The 23,631-nt window shown below is 39.3% G+C and overlaps 1 protein-coding gene across 1 annotated transcript in view; it reads left to right on the top strand.

Moving 5' to 3' along the window:
- Positions 1-23,631, top strand: part of LOC118672946 (glutamyl aminopeptidase) — a 98,432-nt gene that overhangs the window by 72,296 nt on the left and 2,505 nt on the right. The window contains exons 12-18 of the mRNA XM_036343135.1: positions 1,748-1,881; positions 1,989-2,044; positions 10,092-10,242; positions 11,836-11,909; positions 12,020-12,124; positions 12,213-12,383; positions 15,521-15,661. Coding sequence (XP_036199028.1) covers positions 1,748-1,881; positions 1,989-2,044; positions 10,092-10,242; positions 11,836-11,909; positions 12,020-12,124; positions 12,213-12,383; positions 15,521-15,661 — 832 coding nt within the window. The remainder of the gene's footprint in view (positions 1-1,747; positions 1,882-1,988; positions 2,045-10,091; positions 10,243-11,835; positions 11,910-12,019; positions 12,125-12,212; positions 12,384-15,520; positions 15,662-23,631) is intronic.

The raw sequence follows: 23,631 nt of genomic DNA, 5'->3' as shown, positions 1-23,631 counted from the left end.
GGAGAATGACAAAGAAAGACAAATACTGCAAGAGTGAGGTAAAAGTTTATAATTTGTCAAGCGCCTACTCTGAAAAGTCCTAAAGAAACGTATTGTCTTGTTGAAGTGGGTACAAATATATATTATGAAAAACTTAGGAGTCCTGGATATCTTCCAAACCTTGCAAACACTTCCAAAATTTAAGTTATCTTTCCTCCCAAACTGATTCCTTTCCCACTATTCTCTAACGGTGACATCATTATTCGTCCAATCACACAAGCCGTGTTCCCCTCCGCTAACTATCCGCATCAAGTCACAAGAAGAGTTGTGTTGACTTTACCTGTAATATGTTTCTTGAATATGTCATCTTTTTTGTATTTCATCATCTCCACCTTAGTGTAAGCCTTCATTCTCTCTTGCCCTAGATCATTACAGTGGACTCTTGAGTCTCCTTCCAAGTTGTATGTCATGCCACTATCGAAATTATCTCTCTAGATAACAGACCTAAGCATGTTGTTTCCCTGCTAAAAAAAATCTTTACCATCTCACCATTCTCAGCCTATGGATCCTTTAACATGGCTTCACACGGAAGCCCCAGCACTATTTCCAGCCTCATCCCCTATTTTCCAGTCCTACACCCTACAGTCACTACATCAAACTATGCGTAGTTCCTCAAACATACTAAGTGTTCCCACACCCTTATTTAGATTGTACACTGTCCCTGCAAATATATATATAGTATAGTAGGGCCTCACAAATCTGGTCATGTCAGGGCATAACTGTTATTTTAAGAGTATATTTAAAACATAAGTCTCTATTCATTCAATGTTGAGCTTCTAACATCTATTTACTAGAGCCTTATGTACATAGTGGATGTTACTTTAGAAAGTTAATTCAGAAAATCCATCGATGAAAAGGCATTTATGTAATCAGTTGGAATAAGGAAGTAGAAGACTTTACAAAGATAAATGAAATTGGAAGAGCAAGTATGAAATGGATTATGAAATCAAGAATGTCATGTTTGGATTTCAGTTCTATCGCAAGCCTTCTTGACATTTTAAAGGAGTTACTGATTCTCAAATTATTATTCTGCTTAGCAATAGCCATTTCCATCCATCTGAATACTGATTTTTAACAAACAACATATTATTTTAAATGTTTACATTTTTGTCCCCTCCCCAGGTGTTCTAGTGAATATTCCTTTTTAAAAATATATTCCTTTATTGATTTCAGAGAGGAAGGAAGATGGAGAGAGAGATAGAAACATCAATGATGAGAGAATCATTGATTGGCTGCCTCCTGCACGCCCCCTACTGGGGATCGAGCCCACAACCCAGGCATGTGCCCTTGGCCAGAATCAAACCTGGGACCCTTCATTCCGCAGGCCAAAGCTCTATCCACTGAGCCAAACTGGCTAGGGCTAGTGAATATTCTTTGTGTAATTAATTAATCCATTATGACTTATTTGTTTATTGGCATTTTCTCTTATTGAAGGATTTATAAGCACAAAATTATTTAGCAAACATCTGCCAGTAAAAAGTATAAGCCACAAATTACAGGACACTTATTTACATTCCTCTTTTTTTCAGCTTACACACTACAGTGACATTTTAAAGTTGGGCAACTAAATTAGAATTAGGCTTTGGATCCAATTCAAACTCAACTTTTTGAGCTCATATTTCTGTTCTCTTTACCCTCTGGGTTTAATTTCTCTGTGTTTACATTATATGCAAATGTGTTTATCATTACTGTTTATTTACTACCACAGGAATCAGTTTGAAGCCTCCTAATTCTGGAAATGGTTTTCTCAAAATAAACCCAGATCATATTGGGTTTTATCGTGTAAATTATGAAGTATCAACTTGGGACCTGATCATTACCAGTCTTTCCTCCAACCACACGGTAAAAAAGCAATGACTGGGACTTGTTTTACTTTTGTTCTAAGAACAGCATCTTAACACTTGGCTTTAAGAATCACATTTCTTACCTCTTTTTCTCTCTCTTCCCAGGGCTTTTCTTCTGCTGACCGTGCAAGTTTTATTGATGATGCTTTTGCCTTGGCAAGGTGGGTTTTAGAATGAGGTAGATCATTTAAAATACCGTGGATTTTGTCACAAAATTTATATATATATATAAATTTTATATATAAAATGCCCCACAATGGGGATTGAGCCCACAACTAAGGCATGTGCTCTGACCAGGAATTGAACCATGACCTCCTGGTTCATATGTCAACGCTCCATCACTGAGCCACGCTGGCTGTCACAAATTTTTTTAACGAGTTAAAACAGAATTTAAGAGTGAATGTTAGTTTAAAATATCCAAAGCAACTATTTATAACATTATTGTTTTCTTTAATGTGTTTTTGTGTGTGTGTGTGAAGTTCATATGATCCTCATAGCCAAAATACTGATATTAGCCCTTAATACTAATGATGACTGTAGCAATAAAAATTTTACAATGGGCTTCGGCTCACTTATACTGTTGACTTCGAGCAGGGTTTGTCTATATCAAATCTTGAGCTAATTATGAGTGAAATTTTCAAATGCTTAAAAGTACACCTTCATAATTTACTTTAGTAAAAAGGCAAACAATGTGTTTTATAAATTCATTTCTGTGAACTGAAGCCCATGGTAAAAGTTTTATTGCTACAGTCATCAAATCTTGTTCAGGTCATTGGGACAAGAAGAATGAGGCACGGTCCTCTTGGACTGATCAGAATTAAGACACCATTAGAAATTTTGACTTTTTTTTTTTTTCATGGCCTGAAGGTAATCTACATTTAAAAAATAATCAACACAGATTGGGAGAATGGAGGAGTAACCATAGTAACTCTGAAGGTTTTTTGTTTTTTCCAGGTAGCCTAGCTCCATTAATTCAACAAGTATTTGTTGGAATTTGTGACACTGGTAGGAGCCAGGGACACAGCTAACTTGTTCTGCTGGCTGTGTAGTGGCTTCATGCTAGATACAAGCAACGTAGCGCGAAGGAGATGCCACTTTCTCAGGAAGCCTCCGGTGGCCCTTTGGGCTGGGTATTTTCCCACAACATGTATTGCCATTGCTTAGTAACTGTCCATCTCACTCACCAAACTGGAACTATGGTGAGAGTGAGCACCCAGATTATGGTCCTCTTTATTTTATCCCCAGCTCCTGACTGTGACGCACCATAGTGAATGTTCATGAAATAGGAGCTGAGTGCATGGCTGGAAGGATAGCGTAATAACACTAACGGCATAGGGGAGTATGCCTCCAGACTTCCTCAGTAGACTACTGGAAATCAGAAAATGTTCTTAACATTTTTATTTTTAGGATTTTTAAAAAATTGTTGACACTATTATAGGTGTCCCTATTTCCATCTCCCTTTTGCCTGCCTTCACCAGCCCCTGTCCCCCCTTCTTTCTAGCCATCGCCACATTGTTGTCTGTGTCTATGCGTTATGTATAGATGTTCTTTGGTTAATCCCTTCACCTTCGTTCTCCCAGTTCTCTCCCCATTTCCCTCTGACAGCTGTCAGTCTGTTCCATGTGCCCATGCCTCCATTTCTATTTTGTTCATCAGTTTATTTTGTTCATTAGGTTCCGCATATAAGTGAGATCATGTGGTATTTGCCTTTCTCTGATGGGCTTATTTCACTTAATAATCTCCAAGTCCATCCATGCTGTCTCAAATTTTTTATAGCTGCATAGTATTCCATTGTGTGAATGTACCACAGCTTTTTATCCGCTCATCTACTGATGGGCCATTGGCTATTGTAAATAATGCTACTATAAACATAGGGGTGCCTATATTCTTTTGAATTGCTGGTTTGGGATTCTTAGGACATAGTCCCAGAAGTGGAATCTCCGGGTCAAAAGGCATTTCCATTTTTTATTTTTTGAAGGAACTCTTACTATTTTCCACAGTGGCTGCACCAGTCTGCATTCCCATCAACAGTGCAATGAGCATTCCCTTTTCTCCACATCCTCACCAGCACTTGTTTGTTGATTTATTGATGGTAGCCATTATGGCAGGTGCGAAGTGACATCTCACTGTAGTTTTAATTTGCATCTCTCTGATGATTAGTGACATTGAGCATCTTTTCATAAGTCTATTAGCTACCTGTATATCCTCTTTATTGACTTTTTTAAGGAGGAGCATTATAGGGTTAAACAGGTTCTCGAGCCAGATTAAAATCCTGCTTCGGTATAACCTTGAGTAAGTGTCTTAACCTCTCTCTGGCTCAATTTCCTTATTAGCAAAATGAAGATGACTTTATAAGACTCTTGAGGAATAAATGAGGTAATGCACATAAAGCAATGAAAGCATGGCAGGCCTTTAAGGCCTGTGAGAGTGCTCAATACATTGTAAAAATACATCCACCATTGATCAGTAGCAACAAAGAAGCATTTATGTAGAAAAGCTCTTCTGAATTTGTAATGTAGATTCCCTTTATAGGTAATAGACATTATAATCCCCTGTAGTGAATCTCCAAGTTTAACCTCCTGAACATATAACAAATTAATTACAGTCGTTGGCCCTTATTCGAGATGAGATTTTGCTTTTCACAGTTTCAGTTACTTGTGATTTACCGGAGTCTGACCCATAACTTTTATTACAGTATATTGTTATAATTGTTCTGTTTTATTAGCAGATGTTGTTAATCTCTGACTGTGCCTAATTTATAAATTAAACTTTTCACAGGCATGTACATATAGGAAGATACACATACACACATGTAGAATATATCCTCTATGGAAAAGGGGGGACTATATTGTATATTCATTATATTACAGTTTTTCAGTCACTCATTTAATAAATATTTATTGAGCACCTACTCTGTACCAGGCACTGAGTAGACCTGGGAAATTAAGTGATGAAAGAAGATCAATATTTTAAGACATAATAGAACCACTTAGATTTTTTTTTTTTAGGAAAACTCTCCTGTGAATACAAAATGATCTTTTCCAAAGCTTAGCATCTTTGCTGTTAAAAAGTACACAGAGATTGTAATATCTTTATAGCTTAATTCCCATCACAACACAACACACAGTTCTTTGTGCTTTAAGGAGCCAAAGCCTCTTGAGCAGTTCTCTCAACCGCGTGTTAAGCCGATAACTCGCACAGTGAGAGACTTTCTCACATTTGCTCAGCCCCTTGGCCATGCCCCGTAACATTTTGAAGAGCTTCAGAAAGAAAGAAAGTGAAACACACTTGAAAAAACAAAAATATCAAGAATCACACAATAACCAGTCCAGGAGACAACTGAGTTATGGCCTTAGCTATGGAGCTATTGTCCAATTTCCTTCTGCAAAACAGGACTCAGAGAGGGACAGACTGCACCAGTTTTATTAGAGATGGGTCCAGACCAGTCTGAAATGTTAGGCAGGAAAAAAAAAGGAGAAATGTGTAGTTAGACAGGTAAGTGCCTGTGGTGGGACTAGAATTTATGCAGATCTTCTCAGGTGTTTAGAAAGAAATGTAACTCATGTTTCATAAGCAGGACTGAAAGGGTGCATCTAAAAATACATGTATTCTTGATTCCCCCGTCCCCAGATTTGAGGAGCTAGTACTCTTACTGCCCTAGATGGAATATCTAGCTGGACACATTAGTTAAGATAGGGAGTAAAAATTCATCCAGTCACTTTAGTCTCCCAAACAGTCTCAGTTCATCAAATGCCCAGCCCAATGAAACCATCAACATTTTCAATGTCATTTAAAGTTATTTCCAGCCCCCCAGGAACAATGTGCTTGATTTCCTCTCCATTTTCCTGTGTGAAGTTTCTACTTCTCATTATGCTGCCTCTGGTTCCTCCAGCGTTGAGGCAGTGAGAGCAGGTGAAGGGAGGAACACTCCCAACATGCAGTTTGCTCTTGCTCCTCTAGACCCTGTGACATTTAACATGGACTCTCCTCCTTCTGTGCTCACACCATTCCATGGCCAAGGGTGTTTCTCTTGCAGTTACCTTGAGGGGCAGGTGAACACCACTGACTCACTCTGGTCCATAGCAAGTATTCATCCATCCTGTGCCCCGACGAAGTCTGAAAGGACAGGCCACCCAGGCAGTCCCATCTCTTCACTCTGAGATCAGAGCACTAGCCAGACATGGCCTCTTGTCCTATAGGTTTCTCGGGGTGTAAGACACCAGACCACTATGCCTCCAAGCTCTAGGATACACCTTTAAATTTTTCAAGTGTTCCCATTAAAGGCCCCATTTCCTAGGCTTAATATGAAGGGACACCCTCATAGTACACTGACAGCACTCCCAAAAGCCCTCTTCTACAAGGTCACTCTCTCCCCCTTAGCCGCTCCACCCTCTTCATTAGGATGGTGGTGTGTTATTAGCAAAGGGTCATAAAACCTGTTCCTGACCATGTCAGCTCCCGTTTGGTGGGCCTGCATCTTGCTTTGGAGAATAGGCCAAAGGGCCTAGTTTGGGGGCCTTGCCAAAACTGAGACAGAAAAAATCCTTTGTTGTACAGCTGTTGCAGTAGGTTTTATCCTTTTCAATAGCTTATGTTGTGCTCTGCAGCCCACTGTGTGCTAAAGCCAGGGGATGGATCAAGATTAACATAAAGGAAAGCAAAAGGCTGGCTAACAAACCCAGGAGTAGGAGCAGGAGTTTCTGGGTGAGGAAAGAGTGGCACAGAAGACAGCTTAACAGACCACCTAAGCCCTGATGAGACAGAATTCCAGCCAGTTTTTAAGGACCAGTGGCTCCAATGATATGCAAGGTGACGACCAGGTTAGCAATAAAGACCTCCAGGTGAACACCAACCATGTCAAGATATTCAGCTTTGCCATTTTATTTTATTTATTTATTTTTAAATATATTTTTATTGATTTCAGAGAGGAAGGGAGAGAAATAGAAACATCGATGAGATAGAAACAGCAATCCACTGCCTCTTGCATGCTCCCTATTGAAGACTGAGCCTGAAACCTGGGCATATGCCCTGACTGGGAATCAAAGCATAACCTCCTGGTTCAGTGCTGATGCTCAATCACCGTGCCACACTGGCCAAGCAGCCTTTTTTATTTTTTAAAGAAAAGGGGGAGCCGAAACCGGTTTGGCTCAGTGGATAGAGCGTCGGCCTGCGGACTGAAGGGTCCCAGGTTCGATTCCGGTCAAGGGCATGTACCTGGGTTGCGGGCACATCCCCAGCGGGGAGTGTGCAGGAGGCAGCTGATTGATGTTTCTCTCTCATCGATGTTTCTAACTCTCTATCTCTCTTCCTTCCTCTCTGTAAAAAATTAGTAAAATATGTTTAAAAAAAAGAAAAGAAAAGGGGGAGTAGGAAAATGAGGAGAGATAAAATGGGGTCGAGTTGATAGCAAAGAGACTGTTTTAAGCCGGAAATCTGAATTTAATTGGCAAGTTAATGTCAAGAGACCAGTACATGGGAACTTTCCAAAACTCTCCACACCACCTGAAGGCTCATGAATGTGGGTCAGTTCCATCCACTGAGGCACCTCTTTCAATTGTTCTACTGCCCCAGTCAAGAGCCATGTTTACCAAGACACCATGCTAAACCTGGGCTTCTCTGAGTTGGGGACTGTGCAGTCTTTTCAAGTCACACCAGGGAAGCAGAAACAAACCTTTGATATAAGAGTCCTCAAACTTCCTCCATGCCTCAGCCGGAGATAGGAAGACCTCTTAGTCCTCTTCTTCTCCATTGAGTCCGGTGGGAGCTTTCTTTGAGTTACAGCCTCCATCTTCTCTACACTCTGAATTATAGGAAAATTCTGATTTGAGTCCTTCAGGTTGGGTTCTCACTATGTAAATGGAAGATTTTAGAACAAAGAAAATTCTCAAGTCTGGCTTTCAGAACTGCTGTTTGCTATGGATTTAAAAAGAAATGGAACTTGAGACTCAAAGTTGAGTAAGAATGCTGTCTTAGGTGGAGTTCCCTAGGTGCAGAGTCTGAAATGAGGGTTCTTTACCTGTGGTATTGAAGAGTGCTGGCTTGAGGTAGAGAATGCAAGAAACATGATGGGGAAGGAGGAAAAGCTGAGCAAATATATGGTCTCATTTGGAATCTAGCTTTGCCAGATTCTACTAGGAAGCTTTGAGTTGTACCACAGAGTGGAACCAACTAGAGAGACGCAGGCTGGCTAGTGGCATTCCTGAATCAGATGATTGATTTATGGTCAGGAGTGAAGGCTACATAACCTCTTAGAAGCAAGATAGATGTATTTGGCCAAGGGCTATTGCCTGAAGAAGGTGGTAGCTGTGAGCTAACACAACATTGTAAGGCTATCTGGGTAGGACACTATAGATTTCTTTGTTGTAAAAAGACAGTTCTTCACATGTAATCCTAGCAATATCAGCATCGCCTAGCAACTTGTGAGCAATGCAAATACTTAGGCCCTATTCAAGACCCGCTGAATCAGAAATTCTGGGAATGAGGCCCGAGAGTGTGTGACTTAACCAACTTTCCAATGTTGCTGATATATGTTCAAATTTGAGAAGCATGGTTCTAAATGGTATTGCTTTTCCTCTGACATATCAAATACTACTGATTCCATGCATAAGAGTTGCAGAGTACATTATTTTAATTCTCAAAATATTATCATCTATAATATCAAGCATCAAAAATTCACTCCCAGTCCAGTGTTCTAACCTTATGACTTAGACTTAAAGAAAATGAGTGATATCAAAGTGGAACTATTGCAAAGCTATCAAGTGTGCTGGAAAAATAAGATGCTAAGACAAGATATTGATTTTTTAACATTTGAATACATAATACTTAGGACCTCTAATCTGTGAATTATTAGATTCCCTCCTTCCATTTATGGTATCCAATTACCGAATTTTTCTGGTCCTTGTAACCAAGACCCTTCTAATCTTTTCACCTGCCAGAAATGTGCAACCCACTTGATTTCTGACCAAGTTATCTGCCATTCTTCCTAAAATTTCATTAACCTCTTTGCTAATTTGATCCTTAGAGCAACAACTATTCTTCGAAAGTATCCTAAGAAAACACTGATTAGATGTGATTGTTGCTCTATCCTCAAAGAAAATAGAAAATCATTAAAATTAGAAAATTATCAAGTTTCACATGTTAGCACAACTTCTATAGTTTTTACTTAATAAACATTCTCAATAAAACACTCCATTTCTCAATATTATTTATTCTTTTATTAAGGGAGGCTGAATTATCCAAAATATAACCCCTTGTAAATCAAATCAGAAAATGAGAAATCAGCTTTCTGAACTGAAAAGAAAACTCTGTATCATATCTCATTAGTAAAAATCATATGATGCTAAAGATTTTAACACTTATCTGTCCAATGCTAGTTCATCCTCTAATCAAGCTCTTAGGAAGAAGTCATGATATAATTACATTATTCTTTATTCACAAAATGACCTCAAACATAATAGCACTCAGTGCATCAGTATTACTAATTCAATAATTTAAAATGTATTCTTTAATTTAAACTTTCAAAATGTAACTTGGAAAAATAAGATTCCCATAAATTTAAGCTAGAAATTGAAGCATGACAGTTTTCTAAGAACATGACTTCAAAAGGTTCTAGAATCTCTTTTGAGGAAGATATTGGATTCTTTAAACTTTGAAATGTCAAAAGTAACTTCAAATGTCCTGGAGGAACAAAATCCACTTTTTATTTAGCCTTATTATTGGTAAATGTATAAAAAAGGAGATGTTTTATGGGAAGTATAAATGCACTTGAAATGTTTTAAGCATTCATGATTTGTGAGTACTGTTATTCAGGTTTCCTCTTCATTTCAAATTCAAATCATTTCAATAAGATACATTTATAATGGTGTATTTGGCTATTATAATTAGCTTATGAAACTAAAATTTAAAAGTTTTTATTCACCAATATTAACCACATTGCTAAGTGGCTTTTGTTTCATCTGAAATTTTGCCACAGGGATTTTTCAAATGTGTATCTTAATGTTCTGTCTTCCCCTTAACTATTGGACATTTGAAAATATATCACTGTGAGGAAATCTCTTTGATTAGGCTTCAACCATACATGCATTTTATTAATCATGTAATAGAAGGATTCTCATTAACATTGAATTCTATAGTCCCCATATTAGTTCTTTGAGTTAAACGGAAACTAATTTATCTTTTTAATTAACTGTTTTGTTTTTCCTTCCTTAGAGCTCAACTTCTAGATTATAAGGTGGCTCTGAACTTGACCAAGTATCTCAAAATGGAAAAGGACTTTTTACCATGGCAGAGAGTTATTTCAGCTGTCACCTATATCATTAGCATGTTTGAAGATGATAAAGACCTTTACCCTGTGATTGAGGTGATGTGAATGGCTTTTCTTATGAAAGTAAATGTTTAGTCATTAGCAGAATAGGAAAATTTCTGAGGGAAGAAGCTCCTGGGAGACAAGAACATATCTTCCTTTCCAAGTGAAATCAAAAGAAAGTACAATGACTTGACTAGTCAAAGCAGAGATGCTATTTATTTTTTCAGCTTGAAATGTATCAATATTTCTGGCTCAATGTACCCCTTAAATGTATATTTTAGTGTTATAAGGAATCCAATAATTAATACTTCATTTAAAATAGGCAACACTTTAAACCATAGATACTAACTAGAGCCTATTTTCACTGTATTCATCTAGGTCAAAATGAATTCATTCGTCCCAAAATATAACATTACTAGAGGCCCAGTGCACGAATTTGTGCATGGGCGGGCCTGCCCCAATCAGGCCCGATCAGGGCCGGGCCAGCTGGGGAGTGGGGCCACAGGCGATTGGCTGGCAGGCCCTGCCCCCGAATGGGGTGGCGGGGACCGATTGGCAGTCAGCATCCAGGCGAGGGGCCATGGGAGGTTGGCTGGCCAGCTCCACCCTTGATTGATATAGGGGATGGGGTCAATCATGGACAGAGCTGGCTGGGGGGAGGGGCCACAGTCCAATCGAGGTGGTGGGGGCTGATTGAGGGTGGGGCCCACAGTGGGGAGGGGCTGTGGACGGTGGACAAGTGCTCCCATCCCTGAATGGGGCAGGGGGTGGGAGCAGGGGCCAGAAGCCTGGGGGAGGAGCCAGGGGTGGTGGGGTCAGGTGGAGGGAGAGGCTGCAGGAGGTTGGCTGGCTGGCCCCACCCCCTATTGGTGTGAGGTGGGGCTGCTGGGGAGAGGGGCCACAGGAGGTTGGCCTGCTGGCTCCACCCCCCTATTGGGCCGGTTTGCTGGCCAAAGTGGGCGTCAGAGCAACCAGTCGTTCAGGTCGTTATGGCGTTCCAGTCACTGGCTTTTTATATATAGAGATATTTCTGCTGTTATTTCCACATTGAGATTTTATTATGAGATAGTCATTACAAATACTTTGCTTTGTGATTTCTGTAGCACTTTGGCAAGACACTTGTAATTTTAAACAAATTCTGGATTCGAATCTCTGGCTCTTCCACTTAGTAAATGAAAGAACTTGGACAAATGATTTAATATTTGTGAGTCTTAATTTCCTTTGTACAATAAGAATCTTAGCACTTGGCTGCCTATGGTAAAGCGATAAAGATTATGTAATATAAATTTCCTTTGTAAATCCAAAGGCAATGTACAAATATTGAAATAATATTATTATTTCATCAGTACTTGAGCAAGTATGTCAAGTGTTATTCTATTTCACAAGAAGTGGAAGCTAAGAGATGCTAACCCAAAGTTGGGTAAAACACAAGAGAATGTTCAGTATGTTCTTACCTTGAAGCAATATTGCAATGTGATAAATAACTGAATGCATCCCTTCCTAATGACAGGCCCAAAGTTCTCTGAACTAGTAGGAAAAAAAAGGTTATAATGGTGGTGGGAGGAGGGTGGCTGTACATTATAATAGTTGAAGGACTGTTGATAAATAATGAATTGTTACTCATGGTACGTGGTGCTTTTATTTCAGGAATACTTCCGAGGTCAGGTGAAGCCGGTTGCAGATGCTTTGGCATGGGATGACACTGGAGACCACCTCACAAAGTTATTTTCTTTACATTTTTAAACTAATATCCATTCAATATCTGTTTGCGTGTTTTAAAATGTGTTGAAAAGTACTCAAGGCCCAGCTTTGTGTGTTTTTGTTTTCTAAGGTTACTCCGTGCCTCTGTGTTAGGGCTCGCATGCAAGGTGGGAGACAAAGAAGCCTTGGGCAACGCTTCCCAGTTATTTCAGCAGTGGCTCACTGGGACTGTGAGGTGACTATTCACCGTGTGTTCATTTCCAGAGGACTTTCAACTGCAAAACGAAAAATGGAAATCTCTGAAACACTGTTTATTCTTCTAGGATTCCTGTAAATCTCAGGCTTCTGGTATATCGTTATGGGATGCAGAACTCTGGCAATGAGGCTTCATGGAACTACACTCTTGATCAATATCAAAAAACTCCATTAGCTCAAGAAAAAGAAAAGCTGCTGTATGCATTAGCATCTATCAAGAATGTTACTCTTCTGTCAAGGTAAATTAGAACTTTTTTTTTACTTCTAGCAATTGTATTTTTTTGGTTTATACATCACAGTCTCTTATAGATGTTATTAAAGTATGTTTCCAAGAAAATCTATCAACAATTATTTTCCCTGCAAGAAACAAACTATAAGCCATACCAATGGACATGGACAACAGGGGGATGGGAGCATGAGTGTGTGTGGGGGGGAGGTTGGGGGTTAATGGGGGGGGATGAGGACACATTTGTAATACCTTAACTAATAAAAAAAAAAAAAAAAGAAACAAACTATATGTAATAGTGGCTTAAATAGTAAAGAAATGTAATCTCATACAAAAAAGTTCTAGAGGAAAACAATTTTCAGTTTTCATTGAGGAGCTAGGGTCTTTCCCTTTCTGTTTTGTCATCCTCAATGTCTAATGGATGTCTAATGACTTTCAGAGTTCCAAACATTTTGTCTTCATGCATATATGTTCAATGGAAGGACAGGAGCAAAAGAGTTTCCCCTGTCTTTTATGTTAAGAGATATGTTCTCTCCCTTCCCCTCCTTATCCAGAACTGGGTCATTCCTGATCATTCTGGGTCATACTCTGGGTCTACCACATGATCATTTGTGGACTAGGATGAACTTAAATTCCTTTGACTGATTTGGGTCAATCATGATACTCTGGGGCTGGGGTAGGACTCTAGTTTTTCTACAGTCAAGGAACAAGCCCAGAACAAAACCAGTTTCTGTCAGCAGAGGAAGAGTGTCTGCCACAATATGCATACACACAAATAAAGTTATTTACATTTCACTCAAAAGGTATAAAGATTTCTTGAAGCTTTTCTATGAATCTTCTTCTACTCCACACCTATGCCACAAGTCAACTGACTTCTGCCTTAATTCATTTTTTTGCTTAGTTATCGTTTCTCAGTTACTTCATTCATTTAAACAAATCTTTTAAAAAATATATATAGAGAGAGATTTCAGAGAGGGAGGGAAAGGGAGAGAGATAGAAACATCAATGATGAGAGAGAATTATTGATAGGCTGCCTCCACTACTGGGGATGAAGCCTGCAACCTGGGCATGTGCCCTTGACCAGAATAGAACCTGGGACCCTTCAGTCCGCAGTCCAACGCTCTATCCACCGAGCCAAACCAGCTGGGCCATTTAACCAAATCTTTTGTTGTCCTTTTTATGTATAGGTATATAGAGTGTGAGACTAAAAATGAATAAGATATCTACCCTTGAGAAACATACAGGTTCATGGGAGAGGCAGAATATAAATGATAAATTACCATGCAATAACCAATTTGTAAGAACTACCAGAAACTGTTTTTACCTGGCAGGACCAACAATACACCTTCAACAATGCTATCTTAAAGCAGTCAGTTCTCCTGCTCACTGCTCTAAGATAGTCCACCAAGAACTTGATCATCTTGACAGTCCACAGAGCATCATATTGATCCATTACTTGAATTAGCAAGTACTTAAATGCCTTACTAAGGCTCTTATGAATTAGAGGGTAAAAGATACATTGCACAAACATTCAGGGGCCCCCAATCCAGTGCAGTTTCTGGAAGTTCAATAGTCTACAGCATGTTGAGATATTCCCTTTAGATACAATCATGACATAAATTTAATACAAATCTATTGGTTTGGTCACCTAATCTATTGATTTGGACTTATTTGCATTATAGTATAATTATAATAAACTAATCTAACCACATAGGTTATATTAGGAATTTGTTTTGTACAATCTATGAAAGAACAAATAAGGCAACTTGTATCCCACAGAAAACCCTATATAATAAAGAGCTAATATGCTAATTAGACCAAACAGCAGAACAACCTTCCAGATGAAGCCGGGGCTGTGAGGGCTGACCGAGGCAGGTGGGGCTGCGAGGTCTGAGCCCCTTGCATAAATTTCGTGCATCGGGGCTCTAGTTAGACTATAAATACTTTCTCTTAACATATTGCCTTCTTTTTAATACTTCTAAGTGGATAAAATGCTTCTATTCAATAGGTCCAATTATTATTTTTTATTTTTGTTAGTTACTTATTGGGGTGACATTAGTTAATACAATTATATAGGTTTCAAGTATACATCGTCTGTATATTTCATTATGTGCCCACCACCCAAAGTCAAATCTTCTTTTATCACCGTACATTTGGCCCACTTTACCCTTTACAACCCTTCCTCACCCTGTTGGCCCTCTGGTCACCATTATACTGTTGTCTGTGTCTATGAGTTTTTGTTTGATTGTTCATTTGTTGCTTTCAGTTTTATATCCTACATATAAGTGAAATCATATGGTTCTTGACTTTTTCTGTCTCACTTGTTTCACTTAGCATGATATTCTTAAGATTTACCAGGTTGTCACAAATAATTAATAGTTAAAATGGTGTTTTTATATTGTTTTTAATACTTTCAAAATAATTAAAGTTTTAATATTCCTGTAGTTTACATTTCACTAGTCCTCAAAAATCATAGGTTATTTTTTTAAAAACAGTTAAATAGCCCTAACCGGTCTGTCTCAGTGGATAGAGCGTCAGCCTGCAGACTCAAGGGTCCCAGGTTCGATTCCGGTCAAGGGCATGTACCTTGCTTGCAGGTACATCCCCATTAGGGAGTGTGCAGGAAGCAGCTGATCGATGTTTCTCTCTCTTCAATGTTTCTGGCTCTCTATCCCTCTCCCTTCCTCTCTGTAAAAAAATCAATAAAATATATTTAAAAAAATAAAAATAAATAAAAACAGTTCAATAGAGACGGAGAGGCATTGATTGGACTGTTGGGGCTTGGAGGGAAGATAAGGGAGGATGGGGGTAAGGGAGACAGATCAACTAAAGCACTTAAATGCAAGCATATAGGCCTAACCAATGGACACGGACAACAGGGGGATGAGGGCATGAGCGGGGGGGAGTAGGGGGTAACGTGGGGATAAGGACACATATGTAATATCTTAATCAATAAAAAGTATATTAAAAAAATAAAAACAGTTAAATATTTTAGAAGATTTTAAATTGTGTTTTCTTATTTGTCATATTTAATTAAGTTTGTCGCTTAGTTCCTCAAGGATTGAATTACAGGAATGAAAGCTATGTTCTATTGGAATTCAGCTAAGGGTGAACATTAAACGTTCATTTTGAATTTTTGGCTTCTCTTAGGTATTTGGACTTGCTCAAGGACTCAAACCTTATTAAAAGCCAGGATGTGTTTACGGTCATCCGATATATCTCATATAACAGCTATGGGAAGAGCATGGCCTGGAACTGGATACAGCTCAACTGGGAATATCTAGTCAACAGGTGGGATGATCAGATAATGTTTTGTGCTCTTTGTTGGATACTATCTACAATTCTTTTTCTCTTTACTGTACTTTCTCTGACATCTATACAATATCTGAAATGGCATATCACCAGAGATAATGGATCATGGATTTTTCCCCTTCCAGGGAAGCAATATACTAATTAATTTTCAGCATAATTTCTTTTTGGAAAGTATTGTTTCCACCGGATCTATAGAATTCTGCAATCTGAAGAGATGCCTAAATCACATTATTTTTAGTTTGGTTAAAACAAGTTAATATAATTCTGCCTGTTGTGACAGCACCTAGCATAATGCCAGGCACATATTTAGTTGTCAATGAATATTTAATGAAAACTAAAGAAGAATTCCTGGACCTGGGTTCACATCAGAGCCCTATATCCTACTGAACATATATGATTGATAGCTTTTATCTCCCTTGACCAGATAATTAAACTTTAGGTATTTTGAAAGTTCTTAAGAAGAAACCACTTCCCAGGCAATAACAGTTTTAAAATGTAAAATAGCAAATTAACTAAAGAGTTGCTTTCCCCAGTGTTTTATTTTTTCAGGCCCATACAAAAGAAATATTACTATTCTTGGTTCTGATCCTCTAAATGTAATGCTTATTTCCATTAAAAAGATATTTCTTTTACAGAGTATAAAATAGAATATAGACTATGTATCCCAAACAAATATAAAAACATTGACCAAAAGCACTTCACTGTCTATAATTCCCACACCAGGAAATAGCCTCTGTTATCCCCTTCTAATCTCATCTGTCTTCCCCTCAGCACTGCCTAATTGACTGCCTTATCAGAAATATTAACTATGATGATAACTTTTATTTGTATTCTTTTTCCTACCCTACAATTCACCAGACTGCCATTAGAATGATTCACAGTTCTTATTCTTATAAGATCCAGATTAAATCTCTAGCTTTCAGTCAAGATAATCTACATTGCTTTTTACCTATTGGTGATAATATTTTGCCTTTTCTATTCTTGCAATGATTGATTGTAATAGTTCATCCATCTCTATGAAGATCGATTGATTTATGAGCATGCACACATGATGTTCTGTTCATCTGTTTGTAATCTTATATAATAAAAGCCTAATATGCTAAGTGTCCAACAGATCATTCAACAGTTTGACTGGTCGCTATGGTGTGCACTGAACACCAGGGGGCAGACGCTCAGATCAGTAGGTTAGCTTGCTGCTGGGGTCTGGCATCGGGACTGAGCGAGATGGGCCGGACATGCCCTGGAACCCTCCTGCGGTCCCTCCCCAGCCCTGACCATGCACCAGTGGGGTCCCTCGGCCTGGCCTGCACACTCTTGCAATCCAGGACCCCTCGGGGGATGTCAGAGAGCCGGTATCGGCCCAATCCCGACAGGCCAAGGGACCCCACCAGTGCATGAATCTGTGCACCGGGCCCCTAGCTGTTTCAATAAAATACTCGGTTTAGAATTAATAAATCTACCTATTTAGAACATGTTATCTGGGGGTAACATTTCATATTATGAAATATGATACCTTCCATTTTGGAAGGTATATGCCTACTGACAAATACTGTATATTTTGTTTTAATTGAAAAGACTATAAAACTTTTTTTGGCATATACTGCAAGAAACCTATGTAGATAAAGAATAATGCTTACTTTTGAATTATTGTGAAAAGATAAGTAAATTATGTTCATTTTGCAAATTGCTTATTAAGTAGAGTATTTCTCAAGGCCTATTTAAATAGCTCTGTAATTTATTTCAAATAATGCATTTTTCATTTAAAAAAATTAGTTCATTGTTATTCCTCTTTAAAAATTAAGAAGTAGAAAAAAACAGGTGTTGCCCTAGCCAGTTTGGCTCAGTGGATAGAGCGTGGGTCTGCAGACTTAAGGGTCCAGGGTTTCAATTCCAGTCAAGGGCACATGCCTGGGTTGCGGGCTCCATCCCCAGTAGGAGGTGTGCAGGAGGTAGCCAATCAACGATTCTCTCTCATCATTGATGTTTCTGTCTCTCTCTCCCTCTCCCTTCCTCTCTAAAATCAATAAAAATATTAAAAACAAAACACAAATAAAATCAGGTGTTACCTTGCCATAAAAGTCATAAACATCTGGCCTTAAAATAAATTTATTAGACATAATACTGAATTTTTTTCAAGAAAATTAATTGATAAACAATTTCCAGTGCTAGCTCCAAAGGCTAGCTCACCCAAGGCTTTTAATATTTCTTCATAGTCTAGTGATCTAATTCTCATTGGGTATTATTTCAAATTGCCTAATGCACAACATTATGTAATAACCACATGTTGGACACACACAATGCACCATATTAATGATGGTTAGTTTGAATAAATAGAATATTCCTATTAAAATTGGATGTGACCAATTAAACATAAATTAGCCAAGTTTTATCCAACTATTTCTAAACTCTTGAACATTTTCCAGACTTCAAAATGAGTGGATTTACTGCCTCCATTTTTATAAAGTTTTTGTCATGTGATTTTTATGACAATTGATGGCCACACCACTAATGTTTTTTCCAGTCTGAGGCTTAACCACAAAGTTCCAAAGATTCTTCAGAATTTATTCTTTGCTTTTTTTTATTTCACTAAACTCTTAGATGAAACTGTGAAGTTGGATAAACCCAATAAATCAGTAGTGTGGTATGAAAAGTATGGTTTTAATTTATGACTATAGCTGAAATATTAAGTCAATGGAATATGACTAAAGCCATTTAAACACTATCTCACAAGCAAAAATAATTTAATAAAAGTTTTGTATGTATCAAAATCATTTATTTTGGGAAACAATAATACTTCAGTTAATATTAAGTCTAAGAAGACTATTTTTTATATAATTATATTTCAGAATATTTAAGATATAATTAAATTCTTATTTTAGTTTTAAACTAATCAATATAATAAGTATATAACGTATTTTTCCTTAAATGATACACTTTATGTGATATTGGTTTCTTGGGAATGAACATATTTTGTTCTTATACTTCTAATATTTATACAGGTAGTTATAGTTTTTATTCAATCCATTCATTGTTGGTTCCCAAATATATCCTTTAATTTTTAGCTTCTAAGAACAAAATACAACAAATATTACAGAAATTATGGAAGGTTAATCTGTAGGATATCATGATAACAACTTTCCTTTCTTAAATTCCTTTATTTATTTATTTATTTATTTATTTATTTATTTATTTATTTATTTATTGTTGGCACTATTATAGGTGCCCCCCCATTTTCCTCCCCATTATCCATCTCCACCCAGCCCCAGGCTCCCTCTCCCTCTAGCCTTTACCACACTGTTGTCTGTGTCCATGGGCTATGCTTATATGTTTTTGGCTAATCTCTTCACCCTCTTTCATCCAGTCCCCCCATCTCCCTAAGTCCCTATTTTCTTATTATGAGTATACTAGATGCTCGGTGCACGAATTCCTGCATGGGTGGGGTCCCTTGGGGGTGCTGCACCACCAGCCTTGTAGCCCCACCTGGCAATCCGCCTTGGCCTGGCACCGCCCCTTCACCTGCTCCACCATCCCGCCTGTGGGGTGATTAGTTGGGGCCAGGCCCCCCGCCTGGCTCCCTCAGCACCTGGGAGTCTGGTAACGGCCCCATGCCCTGTCACCGCTGCGGCTGGTTGCCATCTATGGGGTGATCAGCAGGGAAATTGGGCCCCTGCTCGCACCAACCTTGGCCTGGCGCTACCCGCTCACCTGCTTCACCGTCTTGCTGTGGTCCTGCTCTCGTTAGGGCCCATCAGGGCCAGCAGCACCTTCACTGCTGCCCACTGCCAGTGCTGTGTCACTGAAGCCTTCCATGTTCCGCACCGCCCCCTGGTGGTCAGCACACGTCATAGTGAGCAGTTGAAGTCCCAGTCTTTCTGTCTAACCATCGGTTGAACAACTGTCTTAGGGGACAATTTGCATGTTAGGCTTTTATTATATAGGATGTTGTTTTGTACAAAATGCAGATAAGCAAAAATCACCCATAATTCTACCACCCTGTTGTCACACTAAAATTTCACTAAGATTTTTTTCTTGGGTCATTTTTTTATGGCTGTTTATTTATTTATTTACAGGAATGGAATCATATTATATATATATATAGTTTTATAAGATATCTCTCCATGTCTTTAAGTATGCTTTTTCAGGGTTATTTTTAATGCTCAATTATATTTCAACTAGAGGCCTGATGCATAAAATTCATGCAAGAGCAAGCCTTCCTTCCCCTGGTTGCTGGTACCCGTTTCCCTCTGGCACCCGGGACCCAGACTTCCCTCTGGCTGCCAACAGGAACCTGAGACTCGGGCTTCCATCGCAGCCCCGGCTTCGTCCGGAAGGTCGTCCAGAAGGACGTCTGGTCTAGTTAGCATATTATGCTTTTATTATTATAGATGTGTAGGTACATCTTAGTTTATTTAGCCCATCTCCAGCTGTTGGATAACAGTATTGTTCTAAATTTTCCAGTATATAAATAATGTGCTGATGAGCATCTTTGAAACTGAATCTTTTTAATAAATTGACCTATTTTTCTAACCCTTGCCAATAGCCAGTTTTGTCATTTCAAAACTTTCTTGCTATTAGAATACATGAAACCTGATATCTCATTTTTAATTATAATTCTCTCATCCAATAATCTTATCAGCATCAACTATGTCTTAGACACTGTGTTTGGCAGTAAGATACAATGGTAAGGAAAAACAAACCTGGTTCCTTGTTCTCATGGATCTTAGAATCTAGTGATGGAGACCAATACTAAGTAAAGAATCACACAAATCCTATACAATAAAGAGATAATATGCAAATTGACCCTCACTCCATCACGCTGTCACAAGATGTCTGCACCCACAGCGGAGATGGGGTTCCTGTAATGAGTGATCAGCAGGGACCTGCGGCTGTGTGGCGCTGGGCTGGGGTGGGGGACTTCAAGCTGTGCCCTGGTGCTGGGCCGAAGGACCTCAGGCTGCACACCCTGCCCCAGTGCTGGGCCAGGGAACCTCAGGCTGCACACCTTGCCCCAGTGCTGGGCCAGGGAATCTCAGGCCACACCCCTCATCCCCGCGCTGGGCCGGGTGACCTGAGGTCGTGCTCCTGGTCCATCAGGAATTGATGGGGGACCTCAGGCCACACCCCCTGCCCCGGTGCCGGGCTGGGGGACCTGAGAGTGTGCCCCCCACCCAGCACTGGACTGGGGAACCCTGAGACTGCACCCCCCCACCTGGTGGGGCTTGATGGGGGACCTGAGACTGTGCCTCCCACCCAGCAGGGCTTGATGGGGGTGGGGTTGGCCAGGTCTGGGTGTTACCCCATGAGAATGGGGCTGGCCAGGTCTGGGTCTTGTGCGATTTTGAGATGCACATGGGTGGGCGAGGACTTGACTCTGGGTCCCGCAGCATGCCCCAGACTCTGACAGGAGGAAGATTTTCATATATATTTTACTAATTTTCTTTTATCTCTGACACTTCTATTATAGAGAAAGGGCAAATAGCAATATTAAAATATTTCTTCTAATTCAGTGGGTCTCAAACTTCTTAATGCCACGACCCTTTAATACAGTTTCTCATGTTGTGATGACCCCCAACCATAAAATTATTTTCGTTGCTACTTCATAACTGTAATTTTGCTACTGTTATGAATCATAATGTAAATATCTGACATGCAGGATGTATTTAGGTGACCCCTGTGAAAGGGTTGTTTGACCCCCAAAGGGGTCGCAACCCACAGGTTGAGAACCGCTGCTCTAATAAATTCCCTTTTAATGTGCATGAATTTCATGCACTAGGCCACTAGTACATTAAAGATGTAATAATTACAAACAGAAGAGTTTCAAGGCACATTGAAAGAGTATAAAGGGAAAAACCAACCAAGTCTAGAGAAGTTGGAGATTAAGGGCTTCCCTAAGGAAGTGATGTTGCATTGAATTTTGAAGGAAGGGCAGGAGTTAACTAGGTCAACAGAGGGTGAAGCATTCTTGGATGAATGCTTTCTATCAGAAGAGAGGGATCATAAAGGCCAAGTTTTGCAGGGCTTTTGTTCTAAGAGCAATAAGTTCAGTTTTTTATATATAACTAGAGGCCCAGTGCATGAAATTCATGCACTGGGAGGGGGAGTGTCCCTCAGCCCAGCCTGCACCCTCTCCAATCTGGGACCCCTCGAGGGATGTCCGACTGCCGGTTGAAGCCCGATTCCTGTGGGATCGGGCCTCAACCGGCAGTCGGGCATCCCTCTCACAATCCAGGACTGCTGGCTCCCAACTGCTCGCTTGCCTGCCTGCCTGATCACCCCCTAACCCAGTGATGGCGAACCTTTTGAGCTCAGCATGTCAGCATTTTGAAAAACCCTAACTTAACTCTGGTGCCGTGTCACATATAGAAATTTTTTGATATTTGCAACCATAGTAAAACAAAGACTTATATTTCTGATATTTGTTTTATATATTTAAAAGCCATTTAACAAAGAAAAATCAACCAAAAAAATGAGTTCACGTGTCACCTCTGACACACGTGTCATAGGTTCGCCATCACTGCCCTAACCACTTCCTTGCCAGCCTGATCGACAGCTGCTTCCCTGAATGCCCGATTGCCCCCAACCTCCCTCCCCCTGCCAGCCCGGTTGCCCCTAACTGTCTTCTCCTGCTGGCCTGGTTACCCCTCACTGCCCTCCCCTGCTGGCCTGATCACCCACAACTGCCCTATCCTGCTGGCCATCTTGTGGTGGCCATCTTGTGATGACATGGGGGCAGCCATTTTGTGTGAGGGTGTGATGGTCAATTTGCATACTACCTCTTTATTATATAGGATACTTAAAAAAAAAAACCTTTACCCAAGGACATGTTTTTATTGATTTGTGAGAGAGCAGGAAGGATAGAGAAAGAAACATCAATGTGAGAAACATTGATGGGTCGCCTCTTGGGCCGCAACTGGGAATTGAGCCCAAAACTTGGGTATGAGCCCTGACTGGAAACCACAACCTTTTGATGTACTGGACAATACTCCAACCAACTAAGTCGCCTGCCCATGGCATATATGTAATGTTTTTGATTCTCTTTTGAGATGTTAAAGTGAAAATTGTTACAAGGACATTATAATTCCTTGTCAAATGCTGCTTAATGTTTGAGTAAACTGAAGACTAAAAAAAAATGCTCATTAGATTTATTTGCATAAAATCTAATAATAACTCTAAAAAGAGTTTTCCAGTGGAAAGATGGTGGAATAATCTAAATTAAAGCAAATGAATGGGTGGTGAGGAGACGGAGACAAGGACTGCAGAGAAATATCTTGACTATAAATGAAGAGATGAGAGAAAGGAAATTGAGAGAGATGCCAGATCAAGGGAAAGGGTTTAATTTTTAGGAAAATATTTGCTCTTTTTACAACAAAGTAATAAATTTCGACTTTTAGTTTCATGGCATTTTTAGGATAAAACTGAAAAATGTGTATGCAACAAATGTGATCAATTTTCATCTTTTTAGTTTCTGCTTTTGCTATGTAATCATTTTTAATGTAAAATTTCTCCTACTGATAGTTGATTGCTTTATCTATTGATGTATTTTATTTTATCCTTTCCCAACATTTCAGTGGTTCACATTTTATATGCATTTTTGTGGCTGTTTTTCCTCTTATACTGTGATTAATCGTGATGAGATGCTGACTTGTATAACAAAGCTTTTCTAAAGCAAGAAATAAAAATAGCCTATTTTCAAATGTCTGTACTGCAGGAAGAGGCATAGAGTATTAGTTAAGGTAAAGGTGGTAGAGTTTTCCTGCTGTAACAGAACATAGAGATCAGCAGCTGGAATGATACAAGTAATTATTTCTCATTCAGGTTAGTCTCCTGAAGTGAGCATTCCAAGTTGTTACATGGTTTTGCTCCTTGAATCCTAGGGCCTTATCCTAACGGTGTGGTTGAAATTTGGAGGAAAAAAAACCCAAGAGCTCTAAGGCAAGCAAATTCTTTCA

This window comes from Myotis myotis, unplaced genomic scaffold (genome assembly GCF_014108235.1).
Source record: "Myotis myotis isolate mMyoMyo1 unplaced genomic scaffold, mMyoMyo1.p scaffold_m19_p_1, whole genome shotgun sequence".
NCBI classification, from domain to species: domain Eukaryota; kingdom Metazoa; phylum Chordata; class Mammalia; order Chiroptera; family Vespertilionidae; genus Myotis; species Myotis myotis.
The sequence above is the reverse complement of the archived record's forward strand: the minus strand, read 5'-3'. Positions and strand labels throughout refer to the sequence as shown.